This window comes from Hydra vulgaris, chromosome 12 (assembly GCF_038396675.1).
Source record: "Hydra vulgaris chromosome 12, alternate assembly HydraT2T_AEP".
In the NCBI taxonomy this organism is placed as follows: Eukaryota; Metazoa; Cnidaria; class Hydrozoa; order Anthoathecata; family Hydridae; genus Hydra; species Hydra vulgaris.
In genome coordinates, this window is record NC_088931.1 from 28792501 (window position 1) to 28815567 (window position 23067).

Consider the following 23067-nt stretch of genomic DNA (forward strand, 5'->3'; position numbering starts at 1 on the left):
AAAATGAAAATAAAAACATTTTATTAAAAAAAATAAAAATAAAAACATAGTTTATATTGTTAAAAACATTCAAAACGTTTTAAAAACATTCAGAATGTTTTTAAAAACATTCCGGTCAATTAAATTTGCGTTTTTGTGGTTTTTTTAAAAAACGATTAATTTGTAATTAAATTAATGGTTTTTACTTTCATCCAACACGGAAATGTTGGACGAAAGTTAAAAGTAATTAAAAGTGACGTATATGTTGGCGTAAGAATCACTTTTTTCCTTCCGCTCTTCCCAAAGCCAACAAACTATAGATCTTTATATATATATATATATATATATATATATATATATATATATATATATATATATATATATATATATATATATATATATATATATATATATATATAGGGTGAGATTCAAGTCTCCTGTTGCTTAAAAATTTTCTTTAGCTGGTTACTGATTATACTGAAGAAACCGTCACGCGTTTGACAAAAAAAATAAATTAACATCTTGCTAGTGGCGACATGTTTATAAACTTTTAAATTCGCTCACTGATTGTAAAGTTCTAAATAATATATATATATATATATATTTATATATATATATATATATATGTATATATATATATATATATATATGTATATATATATATATATATATATATATATATATATATATATATATATATATATATATATATATATATATATATATATATATATATATATATATATATAGATTGTTGCATTTGGGAAGCATGGAAGGAAAAAAATGATTCTTACGCCAACATCTACGTCACTTTTAATTACTTTTGACTTTCGTCTAACATTTGCGTGTTGGACGAAAGTCAAAACCATTAATTTAATTACAAATTAATCGATTTTTAAAAAAACCGCAAAAGCGCAAATTTAATTGACCAGAATGTTTTCAAAAACATTCTGAATGTTTTTCACAATATAAACAATGTTTTAATTTTTATTTTTTTTAATAAAATTTTTTTTTTTTTTTTTTTTTTTACTATAAATCATGCGTGGAGTGTTGCTACATCAATTATCTTATAGCCTGACTCGCAACAAAGTGCTGCTACATCGACTGACAAATAGCCTGACTCGCAACGGAGTGCTGCTACATCGACTGAGGGTTAGGTTGGGGCATGCAGTCTATCAATTAATAAAAAAAAAATGAGTTGATCTGATGGAGGTTTGAAAAATTTTGGTTTATGTAAAGTAAATAAATAAACTATATAGTTTATTTATTGGTGGTATTTTGGATGGATAATATGATATAACATGTGCATAAACAAACGGGCACAGACACATACGCATACATATTAGGATTATGACATTTTTGTATCCTGAGTATCCTGTATAAAAATATGTGAACTTTGGTTTGAAAGTAACTAAAAATTCATTGGTTTAATTTACTTTTTGAAAAAAGTCATCCCGAATGACCCTATTCTCCCCTCCCCCCCCCCTCTATCCCCCATATTACTCCAATTTTGCTATATTATGAATTAATATTGTTAATTTTACAATGGAAAATCATATTACAACATCTAAAAAAAGGTTATTGAATTTTGAACTTTTCTGATTAGCTGACCTAAAATTCTTTTTTGAGGGTGGTTTACACACGATATTAAAAATAAATTAAAATTAGGTTTTTAAAATTAATGGCAATGTAATAAATGCACTGAAAAATCTAAGCAACTGATGACAATTAAAAAATAAATTTTTAATTTTTAAGTTTTGAATGAATGACCTTGCTAAACTAACAACTCTGCATTTTTTTCACCTAAAGAAAACTCGTTCTAAGAAAACTCATTCCAAGAAAACCTACGGTTCTCAATCAACCTAATTTATTTTTCTTTGCTTATTTTTAAAATACTTTGTCCAACAAAACTTTTTTGTTCTTTTTATTAAAAATTATTATACTTTGGTAAAAACAAAATAAACAACTTTAATTGCTAAAATGTAAATTAAAATTAAATTTTTTTTTTTTGTTTATTAAAACTTTTATAGAACAGTTTTCATTTATATGTGAATATTTGTGAAGTAGCAGTCCTGAAGTAACAGTTAAAAACTTGAGTTTTATAACTTGTAAAACTTGTTGCTAATAAAAATGATTTAAAAAGTTGTATAAGAACATCATTTATTTTTTTAATAAAAATAAATGTTTATCTTGATTTGTTAACCTCCCTTAATCTGAAGGTTTAAAATACTTTGAAGAATTGTGGTTAAAATTTAACTTAACAATAAGTTAATGTTTTTAACTTGAATGTTCTCTGAACCACATATCCTTTAATAAAACTAAATATCTTTTAATAAAATTTTAACCAGGTATATCATATTTTGTTTTGTAGAATACTTTAAAAAATGTGCATTAAACATGCATAACGCGTGCATAACAATATTTTTACAACATAACATTTTCAAACAAGCCCTGGTATATGCTTATATGTTTATATTTTTATTATTTGACCTTTTAGAAATTTAAAATCAATTGGGAATTCCGTGGTATACATTGTTTATACAACAGAATTCCCAATATTCCGTGGTATACATTGTGTATACTATCTAAGTATATATATATATATATATATATATATATATATATATATATATATATATATATATATATATATATATATATATATATATATATATATATAAACACATACATACATACATACATACTTAGATGAATGAAAATACGCTTGATGACTCTGAGTACATTCTGCGGTTTTGCTGCTGCTGCTTTAACTTGATGATGCTATTTGATGTCTGATGAGATCAATATGCCAAGTTCGCATTCTACTGTTGTTTTTCCTAGTTTGTATTCAACGCCATTTTCTGTCATCGTATAGATGATCTGATGGTTCTTTTTGCCAATGTGCATAACCTTGCACTTCTCTTTGTTTAACTTAATTAACCAAATACTTGTCCATTCAACTAACTTATTGATATCCTTTAAAAACTGATCGTATCCAGAATATTTTTTATCATTGGTTTGCTATCATCAGCATAAAGTTTGCATATACGTTGTAGTGTTCCTAGTATGTTGTTGATGAATATCAAAAACAAAAGAGGCCCAAGAACAGATCCCTGAGAAATACCACTGACTATATTCAATTTTTTTTTTAATATGTTTTTAGCTATATATTTTTTTGGTGGCAATGTGTTGCATGCAATTAAATAATCATTCAGTTATTTTATAATTAGTAATAACTATACTATGTTGACATAAGTGGATAGAAAGCATAGCAATACTTTTCTAAAATAAAATTGCCATTTGTAAAATAGATGGTATTCTATCATCTGACGTTAAAATTTGCGGCTGTCTTAATGTATGGCACATAAAGTAAACAAAGATTCAAATAATTGTAATTTTATTATAAACTTCAAATTTTTGAAATTATGTGTATCTTTTTGCTGTCATGTCAAGAATGTTTTTCATAAAACAGACTTTTTATTGACAAGTTAACTTATCACATGGGCGCTGTTCATAAGTTAAACTTTAAATTTAAAAGCTTGCTTAAAAGGAGTGTTTTTAATTAACTGTTCTTTGCATCAAAAACTGCTGCAAATAAAAGTATACATAGTAGATGAAATTGATTGAAAGATCTGCACTAGCTTTAAGAGAAGTAGGAAGAGGACACGAATCATATTCTAAAATTTTTTGAAATAAGTTGTAACATTTCAAGGACTTTTATAAATAATACTAGTAAATATGTTTTAGATCTGTAAGTATTAAAACGTTTTCAAGCAAGCTGTTATTATATTTAGAAGATCTATTTCATTTCATTGATTAGTGTGCAATGAATTTCTCAGAAGAGGTGACTCTTTGTGATTTAAAAATGTTGTTAGTTGTGGGCCTTATGTGCAATTCTATATATTACCACTAAAAGTAAAGTGTGTTGGACATATGCAGTTTTTTTTCTAATTCCATTGAATTCAATGATGAATGTAAACAACTGGAACTTAATAATGGATCTCAATAATGACTTAATAACACAACCTTTTGTTGAAACTATAAACTAACATGATTCTGAACATTTTAAGTTATCTGGATTTTTAAGAAATCAATTTTCAAATACACGTATTTCAAAAATATGCTCAAACTGACAAAAAAAATGCTGGACTAGCACATTTAAAATAATATGCACTACAACTTTGTTTAGAATTCTTCTATATTAAGTACAACTTTTCTAATTCGAATTATATAGGTGAAAATAAAAGTTAAAATAAAGAGATTTTTTAATTATAGAAAGTTGGTTTATTTATTTTCACTATGCATTTTAAAGAGGTTGTTTTGAAACGTGTGTAAAAATATTGTTTTTTTTTCTTCATAGAAACAATAAATTGTTTTGTTCTTGTCAATAAAACTATGCCAAGTAATTGTTTTGTCAACATTTGATATCATGGCAGTGACAAGATATCTTTCCATAGCTTTCCCGCTACTATTAGGCATCAAGATGGTAAAACGCTTGAGTTGTCAGAGGCACTGCGAGTGGATTGCAGCAGTTAATAAGCAAAAAGAACCAACCAAATCTTCGAAAGTATGCTCTGTTTACTTTAATTCTAAAGGTGTCTCACCTGAACAATGAATGATATATATATATATATATATATATATATATATATATATATATATATATATATATATATATATATATATAATTTTAAATATAATATGCAGCAGGGATTTTAAGTACTTTTAGACAGCAACTTTTTTGTACCTTTTTTTTTTAGTTTAGTTTATAAGGAATATAATAAGGAGCAAAATAAATATCTCTATGATATTGATATTCTTTATTAATTTTCTTGTAAGCTTCAACAATATGTATATTTAGGCTTATATATAAATAAATTATTTGTAGGCATTCAATATCTGCTAAGCATATGTGCATACTTTATGGAAGTACTCCACGGAAGGAAGTGATTTATGATTTGTGTCTCATTCGTTAAATTTTAATTTATACAAGTCTACCCTACTAACAAACTGTAATTTTGTAACATACTGAATTGCAGTAGCAACCTGTAATGTTTGAGCATGTCCCTTCATTTTCACAACAATATATATAGCTAAACACCTATCATTGAAATAAAAAATAATAATATTACGGATTTGGAAATAAAAATTCAATGACTTGCTGAAGATTTTTTTTGTGTGATGGATTTCACGGACATTTACTACCAATTTTAAGTTATTGGGGTTTATCCTCTCTAACCTTGATATCTTATAGACTTATTATTATTGTAATGGTTTCTATAAAAAGAAAAAAACTACACTTTTGTTGAGTTTTTGAAACAGATTATTAAAATTGATAATGAAAAAAAAACTGAACACAATTCAACAATCTTAAAAAAGTTGATTATATATAACTTTAAAAGTTAATATTGATTTGGCATTTGTGTGTAAATTTGAGCATATTTTTAAGTACATGTACATATTGAAAAGTTTTGTTTTGAGGAAACGCAAAAATAAAAGCAAAAATAACTAATAAGTTACAAAAACTCAAAATCTTATTTGAATGGAACCTTTGTTCAACTAACCCTTTCTGCTTTTAGGATTTTTCCTCATTTTAAGCTTTGAGTAAAAACTTTGTTATAGATGTTTTGTTTGCAGACATCAAAAATAGTTAAAGATGCATCAATGAATTCAATGAAATAAGACAAAACTGCACAAGTTCTAACTTAGGTGTTGTATATTAATCGATGTAGTCAAATGTAAATGTAATGTAAACTGTAGTAAAATGTAAATGTAAACTTTCCATGAAGTAAAATCAATTTTTCATTAATATTTTTAACTGCCTTCTACAATTTTACACGATTCACAGTTCTCTGACAATACTTGAATACTATTTTATTACTTTTATGAGGTTTTACAACTCTATTCAATGATGAATGGCCTTTTCTACAATTTTTTTCATTGCTTTAAGCAGCACAAGCCATAAATAATATTGCAACAGCTTTATATGCTTTTAGAAGTGTTTATTTGGTGGCAGGAGATCAACATACAACATGCTTGTACTATACATAAAACTCCTTGAAATGTTACAATTTTTTGATTTGATTTGTTTTTTTTTGATAAATTTTTTTATTTGATTTGTTTTTTTTACTTCTTACATATCTTAAAACCAATAAAGACCTTTAATATTAAACTTTCATCAAATGTGTATACCTTTCTTCACTGCAGGGTTCGATGTAAAGAGCAGCTTCTTTTAAACACACAGCTTTTAACTTTAAAGTTTAATTTATGACCATCAACCATGCTAGGAGTTAAATTGTAAATAAAAAGTCTATGTTTTATGAAATTTTTTTTGTAATTTCAGCTAAAGGTAAACATAAATTTCAACAACTTAAAGTTTATAGTATTTTTGTTTATAGTAAAATCGTAGTCATTTAGATCTTCTACAACTTTTTTGTGCGAGTGTTGATTGCCTCTAAAATCGTCCATTCTTCTAAATTTGTGGTTTTGCTTGTTTGTAATGTATTATTGTTCAAATTATTTACAATTTACTTAGTTGCTAAGGTTAATTACTTTGTTTGACAGTGTTTAGAAAATAAGTTATTTAATGTTGAGTTTTAGTTTGAACAAAAAAAAATTAATTATATCATGAGAAAGAGAATTAAATTCTACATAAATTTATTCAAAATAATAAACTTTTAAACTGTTTTTTCGATAGGAACCATATTAACAGATAATAGTAATAAGCCTTGTGTTAAACTAATACACATTTGTTTGATCTACAAGATGGTGTCAGAGTAACAATGTTTACATCATAACGTCAGTAGAAAACCATCTATATGGAGTATAATGTCCAACCAGGGTATAGTTAGAGGAATTCTAGAACAAATCTATATAACAGCCACAGCGCTAAACTAAAGTATTGAAGATACAAAAGCAAATAACAAACACTTTAATGCTGTATTTGCTATATAATGGTTTTTCATTGAAAATATTTTTGAGGGCCCCAAAAATCTATTTAATCTAAGGTCCCTGAGGGCCGTATAATGTAAATCCAGCCCTGTGTCCAAAGGATTCTCTAATAAACAAGTGGGCTCCTTCATCATTAATTTGGATATAAAGCATGTACAACAAAAAAGAAATAAACAAATCACAATGTTTGTTTAACAGCAGCCTATTGAGGAAATTGTGTTCTCCATAAATACCATTGCAAAAACTTAATTCATTATAAAATCATTGCCCAAAAAAAAGCATGGTATTACCAAAAATTCCACCTCATGTTACGAATACAATAAAAACAATATGATTTAGCCACACAAAATGTGGTTTTTGAAATAACAAAAGAATTATCTAGCTGGTCACAATTATCATTATCATTACACAAATACATGCCTTTAAAAAAGAAAAGTTATTTAAATATTAAGTTACACTTATCAACAAAGTTTTGGAACCTGAGGATGACTCCAATAACTGAATAACTTCCTGCAGATAAGACTTTATTACATTCTTTACAAAATGTCAAACCTTTCAAATTCAAAATTTATTGAAGGTGATTCAAAGTTGCAAGATTCTGCTGAAAATTTTAATGATTGTAATGTGTAAGAGGATATAATTCCATTTGATAAATTTTGACAATGGTGAAAATAATTTGATAAATGGTGTATCACACAGCTTTACTGGTGTTACATTCACTGATGATTTGCAAAGTAAGGTAAATGTTTCCTTAATGATTCAAAAAGTTAGAAAAGTTGTTTGAATGTTCCTCAATAAATGAAATAATTTTTATATGATAGAGAAATTATTTTTTCCTATATATAGACAGTTATATTTAAATATCAATTAAAAAAAAATTTATATATGCTTATGAAACAAAAATCAATAAGTTAGTTGGAACTTATGAAAAAACCAATGCATCTATGATTAATTGTTGATTGATCACAGTTGACATGAAAGCCTACTGTTTATCAAATCTATTTTTAAATTTGATAAGAGTGACCATGCTAACATAAGAGTGACCATGTATAATGTTAATAAGAGTAAACATGTTAATATAATGTTTCATAAGAGTGACCATGTTAATAGTTTTGACATTTAATTTATTCTTACTATTCTTTAGCAATTGTAAAATAAAAGAATGAAATGTTTTGTTAAGAGATGGCCCATATTCTAAGTTTTGTTGGACAACTACTAGAGGAACTTTAAAATAAAAAAAACTTGGCTATAGTGTTCCCTGTAAATATATTATATTATTTTAAGATTAATTTTTTGTTTGTTTTACAAACATATAGAAAAAGACAAAAAGGTAGTTTTTGTCTTTTTCTATATTTTTGACAAAAATGTCATGTTTACATATTAGGAGATTTTACATAGGAAAATAGTATATACAATATATATAATGCATTATTTTTATAGTTAAAAATATTTTTAATTACAGGTTTATATTAAGAACAAATAAGTTATGCATTCAGAAGAAGAAGCTGACTTGATTGAAAGCAATGTATTAAGTAATTTGAATTCAAGTCGAGATCAAGTCAACTTTCCTTCTCTAAGCGCTTATAGTAAAAAAAAGCTACTTTGGAATGGCTGGCAAAAGATTGGATGGACTACAGCTTTATTTTTAGGATGCTTGCTAGTTTATTGTGTACGGACTTCAATGTCAATATGTATTTCTGCTCTAAGTGATGAACTACATTGGGACAAGAAAACTGAAGGTTTTGTGCTTACATCTTACTTTGCTGGTTATCTTTTAACAAATATTATTGGTGGTTATTTAGCAGATTTCAAAGGTGGAGAAAGGGTAATATTTTATTCAACTTTTGTTTGGTCATTTTTTACAATATTGATACCAGCACTGGTGAATTCCGTTGTTAAATTTGGATTTAAAACTGTGATCGTTTGTCGATTTATTATTGGTTTAAGCCAAGGTATGTTTTTTCCATCACTCTCAGCAATCTTGGCAAAAAGTGTTTCTGCAGAGGACCGATCTTTTATATTTAGCTGCACCTTTTCAGGATCCTCAATAGGGACAGTAATAACAGGACTTTTTGGAACAATACTTTTGGAACAGGTCCATTGGTCAAGTGTTTTTTATTTTTTTGGCGTGGTGTCAATTTTGTGGGCTTTATTGTTAAAATGTTTACATTGGTCCAAAAAGAAAATCTCACTCGATACAGATAACATTCGTGGAATAAAAAAAATAGTTCCTTTAAGGGTTTTGCTTTTAAGCAAGAGTGTTTTAGCTATGTTGTTTGCTTATTTTTCAATGAGTGTATCTTTTTACGTTTTTTTGTCTTGGAGTCCAACTTATTTCCATGAAACTTATCCAAAAGGTAAAGCTTGGCTTTTTAATGTACTTCCCTATTTAGCAAGTTTCTTGCTTTCTCTTGGTTCTGGTAAAGTAGCAAATATGTTGATTGGATGTGGGTTTTCGATTACATTTGTAAGAAAGCTGTTTGGATCCCTATTATTTCTTGGAATGTGTTTTTTTTCTTTATTGCTGGCTGCAACTCATTCATTTGAAACAACTTTATTTGTAATGACATTGAATATTGGTATGAATGCATTTGCTGCCTCATCAGTAGCTATCAATCCTCAAGATCTTTCTCCAGAACAAGCAGGTATGTTATATGGAGTTGCAAACACGTGTGGTGCTCTAGGTGGATTTTTTGGAGTTTTGATTTCTGGAATCATCTTAAGCAATTCTGGTGAATGGTTTAAAGTTTTTATCATGACATCAGTAATTTCATTCCTTGGATTTTTAGTTTTCATTATGTATGGCAGTGGTAAAAAAGTAAAGCCTCAGTTTTGAATTAAAAGTTTAAAAATCTCTGGTTCATATAAGTTGTTTGTTGCTTTAAAAGTGTAAAACTTGACACTTTAAAAATGCATTAATTATATGAATTGTTTATTAAAATTTTTTATAGTTTTTTTTTTTATATTTATTTTTTAAATTTTTTACTATTTATATTTTCACGTTTTAAAGATATTTATTGTCACACATCTTTACAACTGTTATTTGATATTTTTATTGTACTGAATATATTTATTTTTTACACAAGTCACAATTGTTATCAAATATGTTTATTTTTTTTCATGTTTATTTATAAATTTGTTAATATTTTTGTAGAGTGCTATTCTTTTTCTTTTTTTATAGTTGTTTCATAAATTTGTATTGACAAGACTTTTGGTAAACTTCTATATTTGTGTACAATTTTGTTTATTATTTGTTGCGTATTTGATTATGCTTTTATCAGTAATTATATTTTCATCTATTCTTTTACTAAATATGTAACTTCTACATAGCAAAAAGGATTTTGTTTTATTAAATATGTACCATATTTAATAAAGCAAAATTTATGGCATTAAATATGTATGGTAAATATGTACCATATTTAATACCATGACATAGCAAAAAGGGTTTTGTTTTACTTGAAATGAAACTTTAATGTAGCCAGGATTTTAGTTAAAATACCATATTTAATACCATGACATAGCAAAAAGGGTTTTGTTTTACTTAAAATGAAACTTTAACGTAGCCAGGATGTTAGTTAAAATACCATATTTAATACCATGACATAGCAAAAAGGGTTTTGTTTTACTTAAAATGAAACTTTAACGTAGCCAGGATTTTAGTTAAAATACCTTTACTGCTTCAACATAAACAGTTTGTTTAGATAGAGTTGTGGTTGTAATGGGTTAGGTATCAAAAATATAGACTCACCTTAAAAACACTGCTTTGTATTGCAATTAGGTATCAATAAATTTTACCTGAACCCAGATTCAATTTATTATCCTGGCAAAATACCATATCAAACTTCTGAAAAATTGAATTAGTTTATTATGTGTGGTTGTAGATCTGATAAGTGGATGCATCACACACATTTAGTTCACTTAAGATTTATGCTCTTTGAAGTTGAGTATTTTTTGTTTTCTTTTTTATAGTATCATAGAATGTTGAAGCTAACAGAAAAAAGGTATTTAAAAAAAAAATCTACAAAAAGAATCTTTTTTTACAATATTCTAAAATTATTCTACTTAGCTATTTTATAAAGGATAACATAACTTTCGCAAAAATGTGTCTGGTTTTAATTGCTCTGGATATCATATGACCCATGCTCAAACCATTTTGTTAATGGGCGTGATTATCTTGTCTGGTAGATCTGTTTAAAAAAAGCATCAGGCTGGGTTGGGTCTGCATTTCACTTGTTACCAACTTATGTTTAAGCAACATCCAAAATTGTGCTTCATTTTACAGCTATGTAGAAAATACATTGCAAATTTTAAAGATTTTTTTTTCATTTTTTCTTAACATAATTACAATCATGTAATCATTTTTTTTAAAAGCAAATTTGTTTAAAATATGTGCTGTTTTTATTATTTTATTCAAAAATGTTAAGAATTATAAAAGAAATACAAGATGTAATTTTTTTTTTTTTTACAAATGTTGTAGAACTTAGTTTTTAAGTTTTATAATTGACATTTTCCCTAAATTTCTGGATATAAGGCAAAGCTCAAAGTGTTTTCCAGATTTTTTTATTAATCCTTTTTTTAAAGTTGTTACAAATTCAAGTTTTGAAATTAGTTATAAACATAAAGTTTGACCTTTTTGAACACTTTTTATAATAATTTTCATATTAATTTTTATGAGCCACACCTATTTTGTACTCAGAAAATTTCTAGATTTTTTATGAAGTAAAAATGTTGTCTATGTTTTTTTATTCTTTTTATTATTCAATTTATAATTTTTTTGAAGCCTAAATAAACTTTTTGCAAAAACATTATTTTAAACAAATGTTGAAACATTGTTAACTATCAAAACTATTGGTTATTTTATATTCATATGTGTTATATCTTTTTATCTTTGTGTTTACAATACTGACATGATTACAACATGATTCTCAAATTGTTATAGTATAAAATACTTATTTTACACTATAACAATTAAAAGATAATATGATTTAACAAACTTGTTAAGCATTCTTTTTTTTTAGAGTATAGTGACTAATAAAATTTTTATTACTTTCACCAAAGAAAAAATGTAACAAGAAATAAATATAAATGAAATATGAGATTCATACAAGGTTTGAAGTTTTGGAAACATGGTATGTATAAAGTTATTTATACATGGTATGTAAATAATGTATATATAAATGATAAAGTTTCTGGGTATTATTAATTTTGTAAAACTTTAGGTTGCATTCAAAGTAAAAGGCTTTATTATGATGGATAATTAATATTTAGTGAATTAATTTATTGACTTATGACATTATTGAGTTAACTGAAATTAGTGAACATATATTAAACCACTGAATATATGTCTTGTCTTGATCTTTATCTATTTTCTCTTTCTCTACTTTATGTTTGTTTAATTTAATTATAAGTGTTTTACAATTAAAACATTTTTTTTTTCTTTAGTTAAGTAAATTTGCTTGAATTTTAACTGAAAATTGCTGCTGCTTACAAACATTTTTAGATATAGAGTTCACTTGATTTTCTTTATGATAAAATTAAAATAGTCACTTTTCAGAATTTGCTATTTATTTTCTCGTAAACATACAGCATTTGTTTTAATCAAACCCTGCAAAATCCTGAATAAGTTGTGCATTAGTGCTCAGTAATGATATTTCATTTATATTCAGAGTCATAAAACAATATAAAGTTAATATTTAAGATTACTTGTAGTTGTATCAACTCTTTGTCATAGTTTCTAATATTGATTATTTTTCTCTTTTTTTTTCTTGTATAGTAATTAAGACTTTAGTTCTTTTACTTTATAGCCAAATATAAATTCAAAAGAAAATTTATTATGAATAAATTTTTCTTAGACCTGATTGCACACTCATTGTAAATATGTCAGTAAAAATTAGAGTTAATGTTTACTGCAATTACATAGAAAACTTTTCTTCTACTTGTGAAGCAAAGTCACTAAAAAAAAATATTGGTTAATGCATAAAATAATTCAAACTCCAAGAAATGCTTGCTTCACTTGTTTTTTATGCTCACTTTTGCTTACTCTTGCTTCGCTTGTTTTTCATGCCTAGAATCCACACTTAGTTTCTTATTTTACATAATGGAAAACAGTTTACATATACTGTCTAGAATTAAATTGATTATAACAAACAATTTTAACTCTTCTGTAGCTATATATATATATATATATATATATATATATATATATATATATATATATATATATATATATATATATATATATATATATATATATATATATATCAGGGATATGGAGTCCCAAAAAGGACTCCGCATCCCTGAAAGAAAACATAAATTTTCAACAATTGTCACTTTTTGCACAAATGGAGGCTTTTCTCCTTGTTTAAAAAAATATGAGACTAAAAAAGGGTTTTTATTGTTAGCAAAATATTTTATCACAATTAGTGATGTGCCATCAGCAAAGGCCGATTGAGGCTAATTATAGGATTTAATGTATTTAATGTATTGCCTATGCACCAGTTTGGTTCAGCTTAATAGCCAATACCGATGCATCGGCCAATGCTGAATAATCAACCGATGCCATCGGCTGATTAATCGGCCAATGGTTAAGCCGAATAATTGGTTGCTGGCTACCAATAGCATAGGCTAGTAGGTCGAATCACTTCTGATGAATAGGTGTATGTTAAATATGTAATATAAATCCTTAATATTATTATAATAGCCTTAAATAAATACATTAAACCTATTATTAGCCACAATCGGCATTAGCTGATGGCACATCACTAATCACAATGTTGGTAATCAAAAGTTCCCTTCTGAAATATATTCGGAATGGGAAATTCTGAAAGTAATCAAAAGTTCCCTTCTATGTGAAATACTTTCAGTTGATATTATAGACAGCTGCAATATTAATTGGGTGACAAAAGAAAGAATTTTCATGCCAATATATGTGGTTGATTACAACAAATTTATGTTGTTTGTGTTGATTAATATTTGTCATTTTGGTTGATGTACCAATGTACCAACTAACTTATTGTACCATGAGTCTGACAAAAAGTACTGCAATGTTTGTTTAAAATCAAGAAGCAAATTCGAAAAAGTTTGTTTTAAAATATGTCTTGATTTAACAGTGTTTTTAGGGTAGGTGTAAAATAAAAATGTTTTATGATTTCTTGCATTTTTATGAAGATTTTTATATTTAAAATTATGCTATCAGGAAAGATAACTCAATGCAGTAGGTAAACTGTTACTGGTTATTTTAAAATTGGAGTACCCCAGAACTTGTAGAGCATTTTATTTACAAAGATTTGGCATCATGGAGAGAGACATCTCAGTTATGTTAATAAATGAGTTATGAAGTGTTTGATATGAAGTTGTGTTAATAGATGAGTTATGAAGTGTTCGCTATAAAAAGCAAAAAAAACTTTTTCAAGAAAGTGAGAATCAGGCATCTGTATAAAACTTTTTTAAAATCATTAAAGAGGCTTGAAAATAACGTGTGGAATAAGAGGCTTGAAAATAATGTGTGGAATAAGAAGCTTGAAAATAATGTGTGGAATAAGTTTTAAAGATTTGAGTGTTAAATGTTTTTAAAAAGTTCATAGATTTATTGACATTATCGCTATTTTTAAAATGACGTTTCCAGTCAATATTTAAAATTCCCTGTATGAATTCCTTTTTATTGAAAATTTTAAAGATCTTGCCCTTTAAAAATTTAAAAAGTTAGTAGAATTTTAATTCTAATATCTTTAACTTTATCTTTGTCTTGTCTTTTGCTCTAACTTAGTGCTTTATCTTTTACTTTTGCTATTATAAATATTTTTTTAATACTATTATAGTTAGTTTATAAATAAATTATTGTTGTTTACAAATAATATATATGTTAATTTCTTTTATTTCAATTTTTAAACCTTTTTTTCTTATACCATTCTTTTACTTAATTTCTATTACAGGGGTTCCCAAAGTGCGGCCTGCAGGCCAAATGCGGCTCAAAAACCATCTCGCCGTTAAAATGTGGCCCGCGATACACCGTAGTAAGATCGGATACCTTAATTTTAAAAGTATTTTTATAATAATTTTAAAATTATTTTTATTTAAAACACAGGTTTACTTCAAGTTAGTTCAAGCCAAATGCCAGTAACTGTTTCATGTTTATTTGAATCAATGTACGTACACATCTATTATGATACATATACATCTATTATAAATATACATCTATTATGATTTTTAAAAACATTTTTCTATTTTGACCCGCCAATTATTTTCAAATTTAGAATTTGCCCCTCCAAAATTAATCTTTAGGACTCCTATTGTATTAATAAAAATGTTCATTTAAAATTTTATTTTTTAACTTTTTACAAAAATTTAATTTATTTTTCAAATGAATTATTGAATATATATTTATCAAAATTAATTGTAAGTAGTTTTAGTTTTAAAATTTAAATTAATAATACTTTTATAAATTCAAATTAAATTTGTAATACTTAAATAAATATCTTTTTTTTAAATGTGATTATAAAGTTTGTTATGTTTGCAATTTAGTAAATATAAAAAAATGGCAATTAATATAGATATAGATCCTGCTGCAAAAGATAAAGGAAATTTTCCACCAAATTTTATTGATCAAGTTCCTAACAATGAACATTGGAATAGGAAAACTCGTATTAAATGGACAATTTTATTTTTTATTGGAATTCTGCTTGTATATTCTGTGCGTACATCAATGTCAATCTGTACTGCTGCTGTTGCAAAAGACTTAGGATGGAATAAACAAATCTCTGGTATGGCGCTTTCTGCTTTTTTTTGTGGTTATTTACTAACAAATATGCTTGGAGGTTATTTAGCTGATCATCACGGTGGGGAAATTGTCATATTTTACTCTTCCATAGTATGGTCATTATTAACTATTGCTTTGCCTTTAGTAGCACATTCCAATTTTTTATTTTATTCTGGTACATCTGCAGTATTAATATGTCGATTTTTTACTGGAGTCTCCCAAGGAGTTTTTTTTCCGTCATTTGTGTCTTTGATATCTAGACATGTTGCAGTTGCTGAACGAAGTGTTGTTTCTAGTGCTGCTTATTCTGGTTCCGCAATCGGAACTGTTTCAACTGGATTTATTGGCTCAATAATGGTTGATAATCTTGGTTGGGAAAGCGTTTTTATTGTTAATGGTAGCCTTTCTTTCTTATGGGTAATAGTTTTTCGATATTTTGTTTCAAGTTTTAATATTAAAAAAAATAAAGAACCGCAGCTTGTAGTTAAAGATTCAGTGCCTTGGATTAGATTACTAAAATGCCCTCCGATATGGGGCTTGCTGATTGCATATTTTGCAAGTGGTATGTGTTTCTATAATTTGCTTTCATGGACACCAATTTATTTTCATGATGCGTTTCCAGAGAGTAAAGGATGGATTTTTAATGTGGTACCTTGGCTATTGAACTTCATACTAACAAATATTGCTGGATATTTTGCAAATGTTCTGCTAGTGAGTGGAACATCAGTTACAGTAGTGCGAAAGTTATATGCCTCAATGTTGTTTCTTGGTGTTTGCATTTCTTCTCTTTTACTAACTACTGTAGAGACTTTTCGACAAGCACTCTTTGTAATGAGCTTAAATATAGGATTTATGAGTTTTACTAGTTCATCTTTAATGCTTAATTCACAAGATCTAGCACCAAAGCATGCAGGGGTTTTACACGGACTAATGAATGGCTGTGGAGCCTTTGCTGGATTTATTGGTATTTATATAACTGGGTTTATATTAGAGACTACTGGACATTGGTCAGCAGTTTTTGTGTTAACATCAGTTGTTTCATTAATAGGATTTTTTGCTTTTATTTTGTTTGGCTCTGGAGAAAGATTAGTGTAGATAATGGTTTTTTTTTTTTTTTTTTACTGAATAAAAACGTTGTTTGATACAACACTTGTTTTCCCTATTTATTTTTTGTTTAATTATATTTTTGTGTACGATTAAGTTTTGGAGAATGAAATGTTTTGAGCTTTTTTTAATCTTTTAAAAGTTAGTTATTCATATTTATAAATTTAGGTAATGTAATTTTGTACATGTATTTATTTGCGGTTTTCATACAGAAATTAATGAAATTGTTTAATAAATTATTCTTTTTGTTAGTGATAAAATCTGTTGTTGTTTTTTAATTTGTTTCAGTTGCTTTATGTTTTTAAACTTACAAACATACATACATACATACATACATACATACATACATACATACATACATACATACATACATACATACATACATACATACATATGATCAGCTCCGGTTTTAAAAGCAATCGACCAAGAAATTGAAAGGTTCGTTATCATTTTGGAACATTTGATTTGACTTCACTTCTGGATAAAGTATAGTTAATTAAAACGGTCATTTTCAGGTGAAAACGTTGATAATTACAGTCAAGTTATAAATAAAAAAAATATATATATATAAATTTAATTTGTTCGGATAAATCGTTATTAGGTAAAACTCACACTTATTTTCAAACAAAGCAGATAAATTTGAAGGGATCAAGGGCAATTATTTCTCACATTATCATGTGAACATTACACGTGTGCTAGGTCTTAGATATGTAAATAGGTGCCCACATCTAAGACCTATTACATCCCAGCAAAAAAATTAAATAATTGAATTTAATCCTAAACTGACCTCTAGTTTTCCACTTGATAAAACTTGTATCTTCTATCCTCTTGATGAAACTTGTTTCCTCTATCCTCTTGATAAAACTTGTGTCCTCTATCCTCTTGATAAAACTTGTATCCTGTATCCTCTTGATAAAACTTGTATACTGTATCCTCTTGATAAAACTTGTATGCTGTATCCTCTTGATAAAACTTGTATCCTGTATCCTCTTGATAAAACTTGTATCCTCTATCCTCTTTATAAAACTCGACAAATATTAATAGTTAGTCAAAAGTGAAAATCATATTTAAAACCAGATCAAAATTCATTAATACTTTACTATTGATAATCATTGATATATTTATATTCCATTAAAAATCACTATATTTTAAAGATTTATGATTACATAAAGTTTCAAATTTCCACGGCCTTCTATCGATGTTTTTATAAATTTTTAAAATAGAACTTTTATTATTTAATGAAATTTGAAATCTTTTGATTGAGTCTGTCTTAAAATTGTAAACAATACTTTTAAAGATTTTCGTATTTTGGGGTTTGAGAGAAGTTTGTTTCATTTACCTTTGTTTCGTAAAAAAAATATCTATTTTTTTAAGTGAGATTAAACATTTTAACAACCTTGTTTTTACAAAATTTTATTCTAAGAAGAAATAAATTCCTACAGTCGCGTGACAATTTATTATGACCACCTGTGAATTATAATCTAATCTTTTAAATTAAAATTCAAAATGGCTGTCAAAAGTGACAGCAACTCTGTCACTTTTGACAGCCATTTTGTTGATGTCATCCTTATTATAATCTTTTCGCTGTACACTTGAGTTTTATCACCAGAGTCTTGAATTTGTTTATTTGGTTAATTTCAAAATATTTAAATCAGTAAAAATATTGTTTTTTGATTATTTCTTTTTTTTTTAAAGTAAAAATAATTTATTTGATGGATATTTTTAAAGTTATGAGTACCTAAGCAAATTCTTAACTGTAGTACTGAAATGTGATGTTTTATTTTACTTATTGGGATAAGAAAAGGATGTGTTACCACAATAAATTGCCGAAATCAAGGCGCTTTTAATAAATAATGAAATTTCTCAACGAGATGTTACCAAAAATGTTGATGTTTTGCGGGTTTCTGTTCAAAATGTACACAAAAAATGGCTAATATGGAAAACTTGACATTAAAGAGGGTCGTTAAATGTGAAATAAACAGAATCCTAACAAGGATTCTGTTTATTTCACATTTAACACAGGGAATAAATACTAATCAATATTGTTCTGAGAAGACAGGCCACCAACTATGAAATAACTGAAAAGCTGGATCAATCTGGAGTTAAAATATCAAAGAGAACGGTTCAACGTCACCTGCCCGATCTTGGTTATATTTCACGAAGAGAATTATAACCAAGCTAAGAAGCCTAAACTGACACCAAAAATGATGCAAAAAAGTACAGAAATTTAACAGATGATGGTTGGAAATTGGTAAAATTAATTCAAATGATTTTAAAATATTCACTTTCTCACATCAAACTTTATTTTTTTAACAATCTTTTACTTAACAATCTTTGTATTATATTTTAAAGTATGCTTTAGTGACGAAAATACTTTCCAAGTGTTAACGAAGAAGGCTTAATACGTAAAAAAAAAAAAAAAAAGGCAAAAAGGGGACTTATTGAACTGCATCATTCAAACTGTTAAACACCCCACCTCTGTGATGATCTGGTTAGTAATGTAGAAGGGGAATGTAGACGCTCTATATTGTCGATTGAATAAATAATCAGTTGCAATATAAAAAAGTCCTTAAACAAAGATTGTTGTCACATAATAATTTACTCCAGGTGAAAACAAAAAAAACCTTCGAGCAGGACGGGATACCACGTCACACGGATTAATCAGTTAAAAAACATTTATCAGAACATAATATTCCATTACTTGATTGGCCAGGAAACTCTCTTGACCTAAATCCTATAGAAAATGTTTAAACGCTCCTAAAAAAGAAAATGTCTAAAGAAAATATTACAAATAAAGTGTATTTAATAGAAAGAATTATTCAACACTGGAACCATAATGAAAAATTGTAGGAAATGTCTGAAAAATACATCAAAAGTATGCCTAAAATTTCTAGCTTTTATAGATGCAAAGGGGGTAATCACTAAATATTGATCTTGAATATATTTGTAGTAATTTTTAAATAGTAAAACTTATTAGCAATTTGTTAAATGCTTTTAATTTGTCAAAAAAATACCCATTTCTTAAATAAAAATTACTTTTGAGTACATGAATCACAAAAAAAAAGTAAAATAATAGACTTTGAAACTTGAGATTGTAAAAAATTATGGGTGGCTCAATGAATTGTCACACGACTGCATAATCAGTATTAAAAAAAAAAAAAAGAGGAATAAAAAAAGAAAAACTAGTATTTGAATTTTTCGAAAAAAAAATAATATCTCGTATAATAAATCATTTTGCGAGATTATCTTGTGTAATCTTCGCTCTTTGAAAGAGATTTATCTTGTTGTCTCCTTTCCTTGTCAGAGGATTATCTTGTTTTGTCTCCAACTGTATTTGACGATTTTTATCTCCTGTAAACAGGTTTAAATATTGTCGACTTAAAATGAGCTGTTGGTTTATTTCTCACCAAAGTATAAAAACTTATATCAGCATACTAAATAAACTGTATTTAGTTTTTCGTTTTTAATTTTTTAGTTATTAATTTTTTATTTAGTATTTAGTTATTATTTATTAACTTAGTATTTAGTAAGGGTGTACCAAAAATTCGGCTTCGGCACAATGAAGGGATATGTTCTAAAATTTCATAAAGTTTTGAAAAAGTGTCTAAAATATTTTCAATATTTAATACATTTTAATTTTATTGACGCACACTATTTTAACAATATTTAACTTTTTTTTTTTTGCTTTATTCAGCTTTAAATTCACTTGACTGGCCGCGAAACCCATTGGGTGTCTTTTTATGTGTGTAATTTGAAGCTAAAAGAAACAGATTTTGCCTGAGCGTGAAGAACAAATTACATTTTTTTCTCCACGTAATTATAATAGTTTCATCAATTATTTCTTATTTAATTAGTAATAAACTAATACCTTGTATTATTATTAAATTCACTCATTTGTACTCAGTGACTTTACTAAACTTTAAAGTTCAAACTGATGTATAGTTTATAATTTTATAGTTTATTAGGTTTGATTAAATTGATGCGATGAAGTGAATCAAGTTCCATAATACATGCATTTATTCATTCACTAAGTTGTAAATACTACTATTCAGTGGCGTTTTTATTGCGGCTGTCTGAAATTTTAGGAGAAGACCCTTTTAGTTAATATGGACCAAGTTTAATAATTTAACGTTCAGAAAAGTTACCTTTATTGGCAGAACCTATTTCTACATCAATGCTTCAGATTTGTAGAAAAACTTCAGTTGGTGTTTAAGTTGCGAGCTTAAAAGCATTGCCTTTGATTTGTTTTGAGAATGATTATCTTTAGATTGTGATTTTTTTTTTTTATAACAAACTGATTGATTATTAAAATAAATGGTTTTAAAAAAAGCTGATATTTACCAACTTTACTCAGAGCATTTTCTGCTTGTTGCTTTTCAATTTATTTTTTTAAAAACTGAACTCCACCTAGATTTTTTGATATTTTGTAAACTACAATAAAAACATATATTCTGTTAATTCTTGATAATTAATTGCGTATCTATAACTTTTAAATGCAGATTATTTTTTGGCAAATTCTTAAGCTTAACTCGGAAATTGATGCTTGTTTCAAAACCATTTCAACCCAATGCGCACAATGTCACGTTAAATAAGTAGATCGTTAAATAAGTAGACAAGTTGAACAATCAAGGCACTTTTTGTTAAAATAACGCTAGTTAGACATCTATTTTAAAATATCATTGACTCATACGAACAAATTTAAAAAAAAAACATACGTTAACCGAACTAAAAGCATTTACTTTGTCATAAGAATTGTTATTATTTTACGGCATTTTTATAGTGATAATTTACTACTTTTAATAATATTTAACTCACGGCGTATATTGTAGTCGTAATTTATATCTTTATAGTGTAGTATGACAAGAAACATATTTTTAAGAAAAAGCTTTTTTTTCACCTGTCATTCGCATGTATTAATGATATCAAATAAAATAGTAATCTCACAAAAAGTTTATTGTAATCCTAAATAATTTAACTGTGCATTTTAGCAAAATGTTTCTCGTTAAATTATTCATCTTTAACCCTCAAACCTCACGACTGTAAAGCTTGTAATTGTTACTTGATTCTACGCAGATAAATAGTAAGGAAAGTATTCTGATGTTATCGCAGAAAAAAGAAAAGAAGAGAACTTATTAGTTCGTGTCTAGCCTTTTTTTGTGTGTGTTAATTTACTTCCTAAAGGCCAAAAAAGTTGAGGAGGCTGCTTTAGTTGCTGTTACAACCCTCTCTCAACTCTATAACTCCGAAACACTAACCATGACCAACAAGATCACTACGCGGAGAAATAAGTTGAAATAAGTCGGTACTACCAGGGACGTGGTGGTGATCGAACTCGGAACTTCTTGATTATGAGGCGAGTGCTCTACCACTACACCACTACTGTACTACCGGTAAAAAACAACCTAGACGGGTATTACTCGACGAATTTAGCGGTTTTAATGTATGTACAATAGTAATAAAGTGTGACCCAAACTTTGTTTACTATTTCTTATTATGTAAATGTTTTAAATAAAAACGACATTAAAGAAACAACACACTTCATGCTACATTTAAAACTTTATTTTGAAAACAAGATCAAAATATCCATACACAATATAAATAGCAAAGTAAAACAACATGGTTTTTAAAGTCTTTTGAAAAAATTTAACTTGGTTGAAACTTGGGCATTTTCGGAAGAAATTCAATTTTCCACATAGACAAGCCTATATAGTATAGAAATATAATATTAATAATATAATATAAATAGTATCATAAAATCGCAATTAATAAAAAAAAAAAAAATGATAAAAATACCTGCTTTTGTGCCAGAAGAGTAACGGGTGATGCGGAAGTTATCGGACAAATCCTAATTTCATTATTTGAGCATAATAAATAGTTTTTGTGGTTTATGCATAGACATAAACGTTCTATAAAATATAAACCTTATTATTTGAAACACAATTATTTAAAATGAGGTTAAATGCAGCTGAACGAGAATCTTTTCGAAAGCGACTAAAAATGTTTTTTGTAAATAAACCTAATATGAAAAAAAAAAAAAATCTTAAATCATTTTGAAAAGAAAGGATTTGCTCGAAGTACAATATATGATAACCTAAAAAGACTTGAAACTGTTTAATCGTTTTCTAATAGAAAGCACCCTGGTCGTCCGACATCCTGGACTAGAGAAAATCAAGCCGAATTAACGAGAGTTGTCAACAATCGAAAAGGGGTCAGTCAGAGAAAAAAAGGTATTAAATTCGGTGTAAATCAATCGACAATTGGTCGTTAGTTAAAAAAAA

The 23067-nt window shown here is 26.9% G+C and overlaps 2 protein-coding genes across 2 annotated transcripts in view; both read left to right on the forward strand.

The window, feature by feature from the left end:
* Positions 1-11413, forward strand: part of LOC100209373 (voltage-gated purine nucleotide uniporter SLC17A9) — a 31490-nt gene extending 20077 nt beyond the window's left edge. The window contains exon 2 of the mRNA XM_065812831.1: positions 8393-11413. Within this exon, the coding sequence (XP_065668903.1) occupies positions 8417-9766 (1350 nt within the window). The 5' untranslated portion in view covers positions 8393-8416 and the 3' untranslated portion in view covers positions 9767-11413. The remainder of the gene's footprint in view (positions 1-8392) is intronic.
* Positions 11414-11937: 524 nt separating this feature from the next.
* Positions 11938-17049, forward strand: LOC124807844 (voltage-gated purine nucleotide uniporter SLC17A9). Its single transcript, XM_065812834.1, has 2 exons — positions 11938-12059; positions 15451-17049. Exons 1-2 carry the CDS (start codon positions 12016-12018, stop codon positions 16778-16780), a joined length of 1374 nt encoding a protein of 457 aa, XP_065668906.1. The 5' UTR covers positions 11938-12015; the 3' UTR covers positions 16781-17049.
* Positions 17050-23067: the final 6018 nt, after the last annotated feature.

Excerpts from the sequence above, each read along its gene's own strand:
- LOC124807844 (XM_065812834.1), top strand. The coding sequence starts at position 12,016 with ATGAAATATGAGATTCATACAAGGTTTGAAGTTTTGGAAACATG. Across the intron at positions 12,060-15,450 it reads TTTGAAGTTTTGGAAACATG|TAAATATAAAAAAATGGCAA; the intron begins GTATGTATAAAG and ends TTTGCAATTTAG.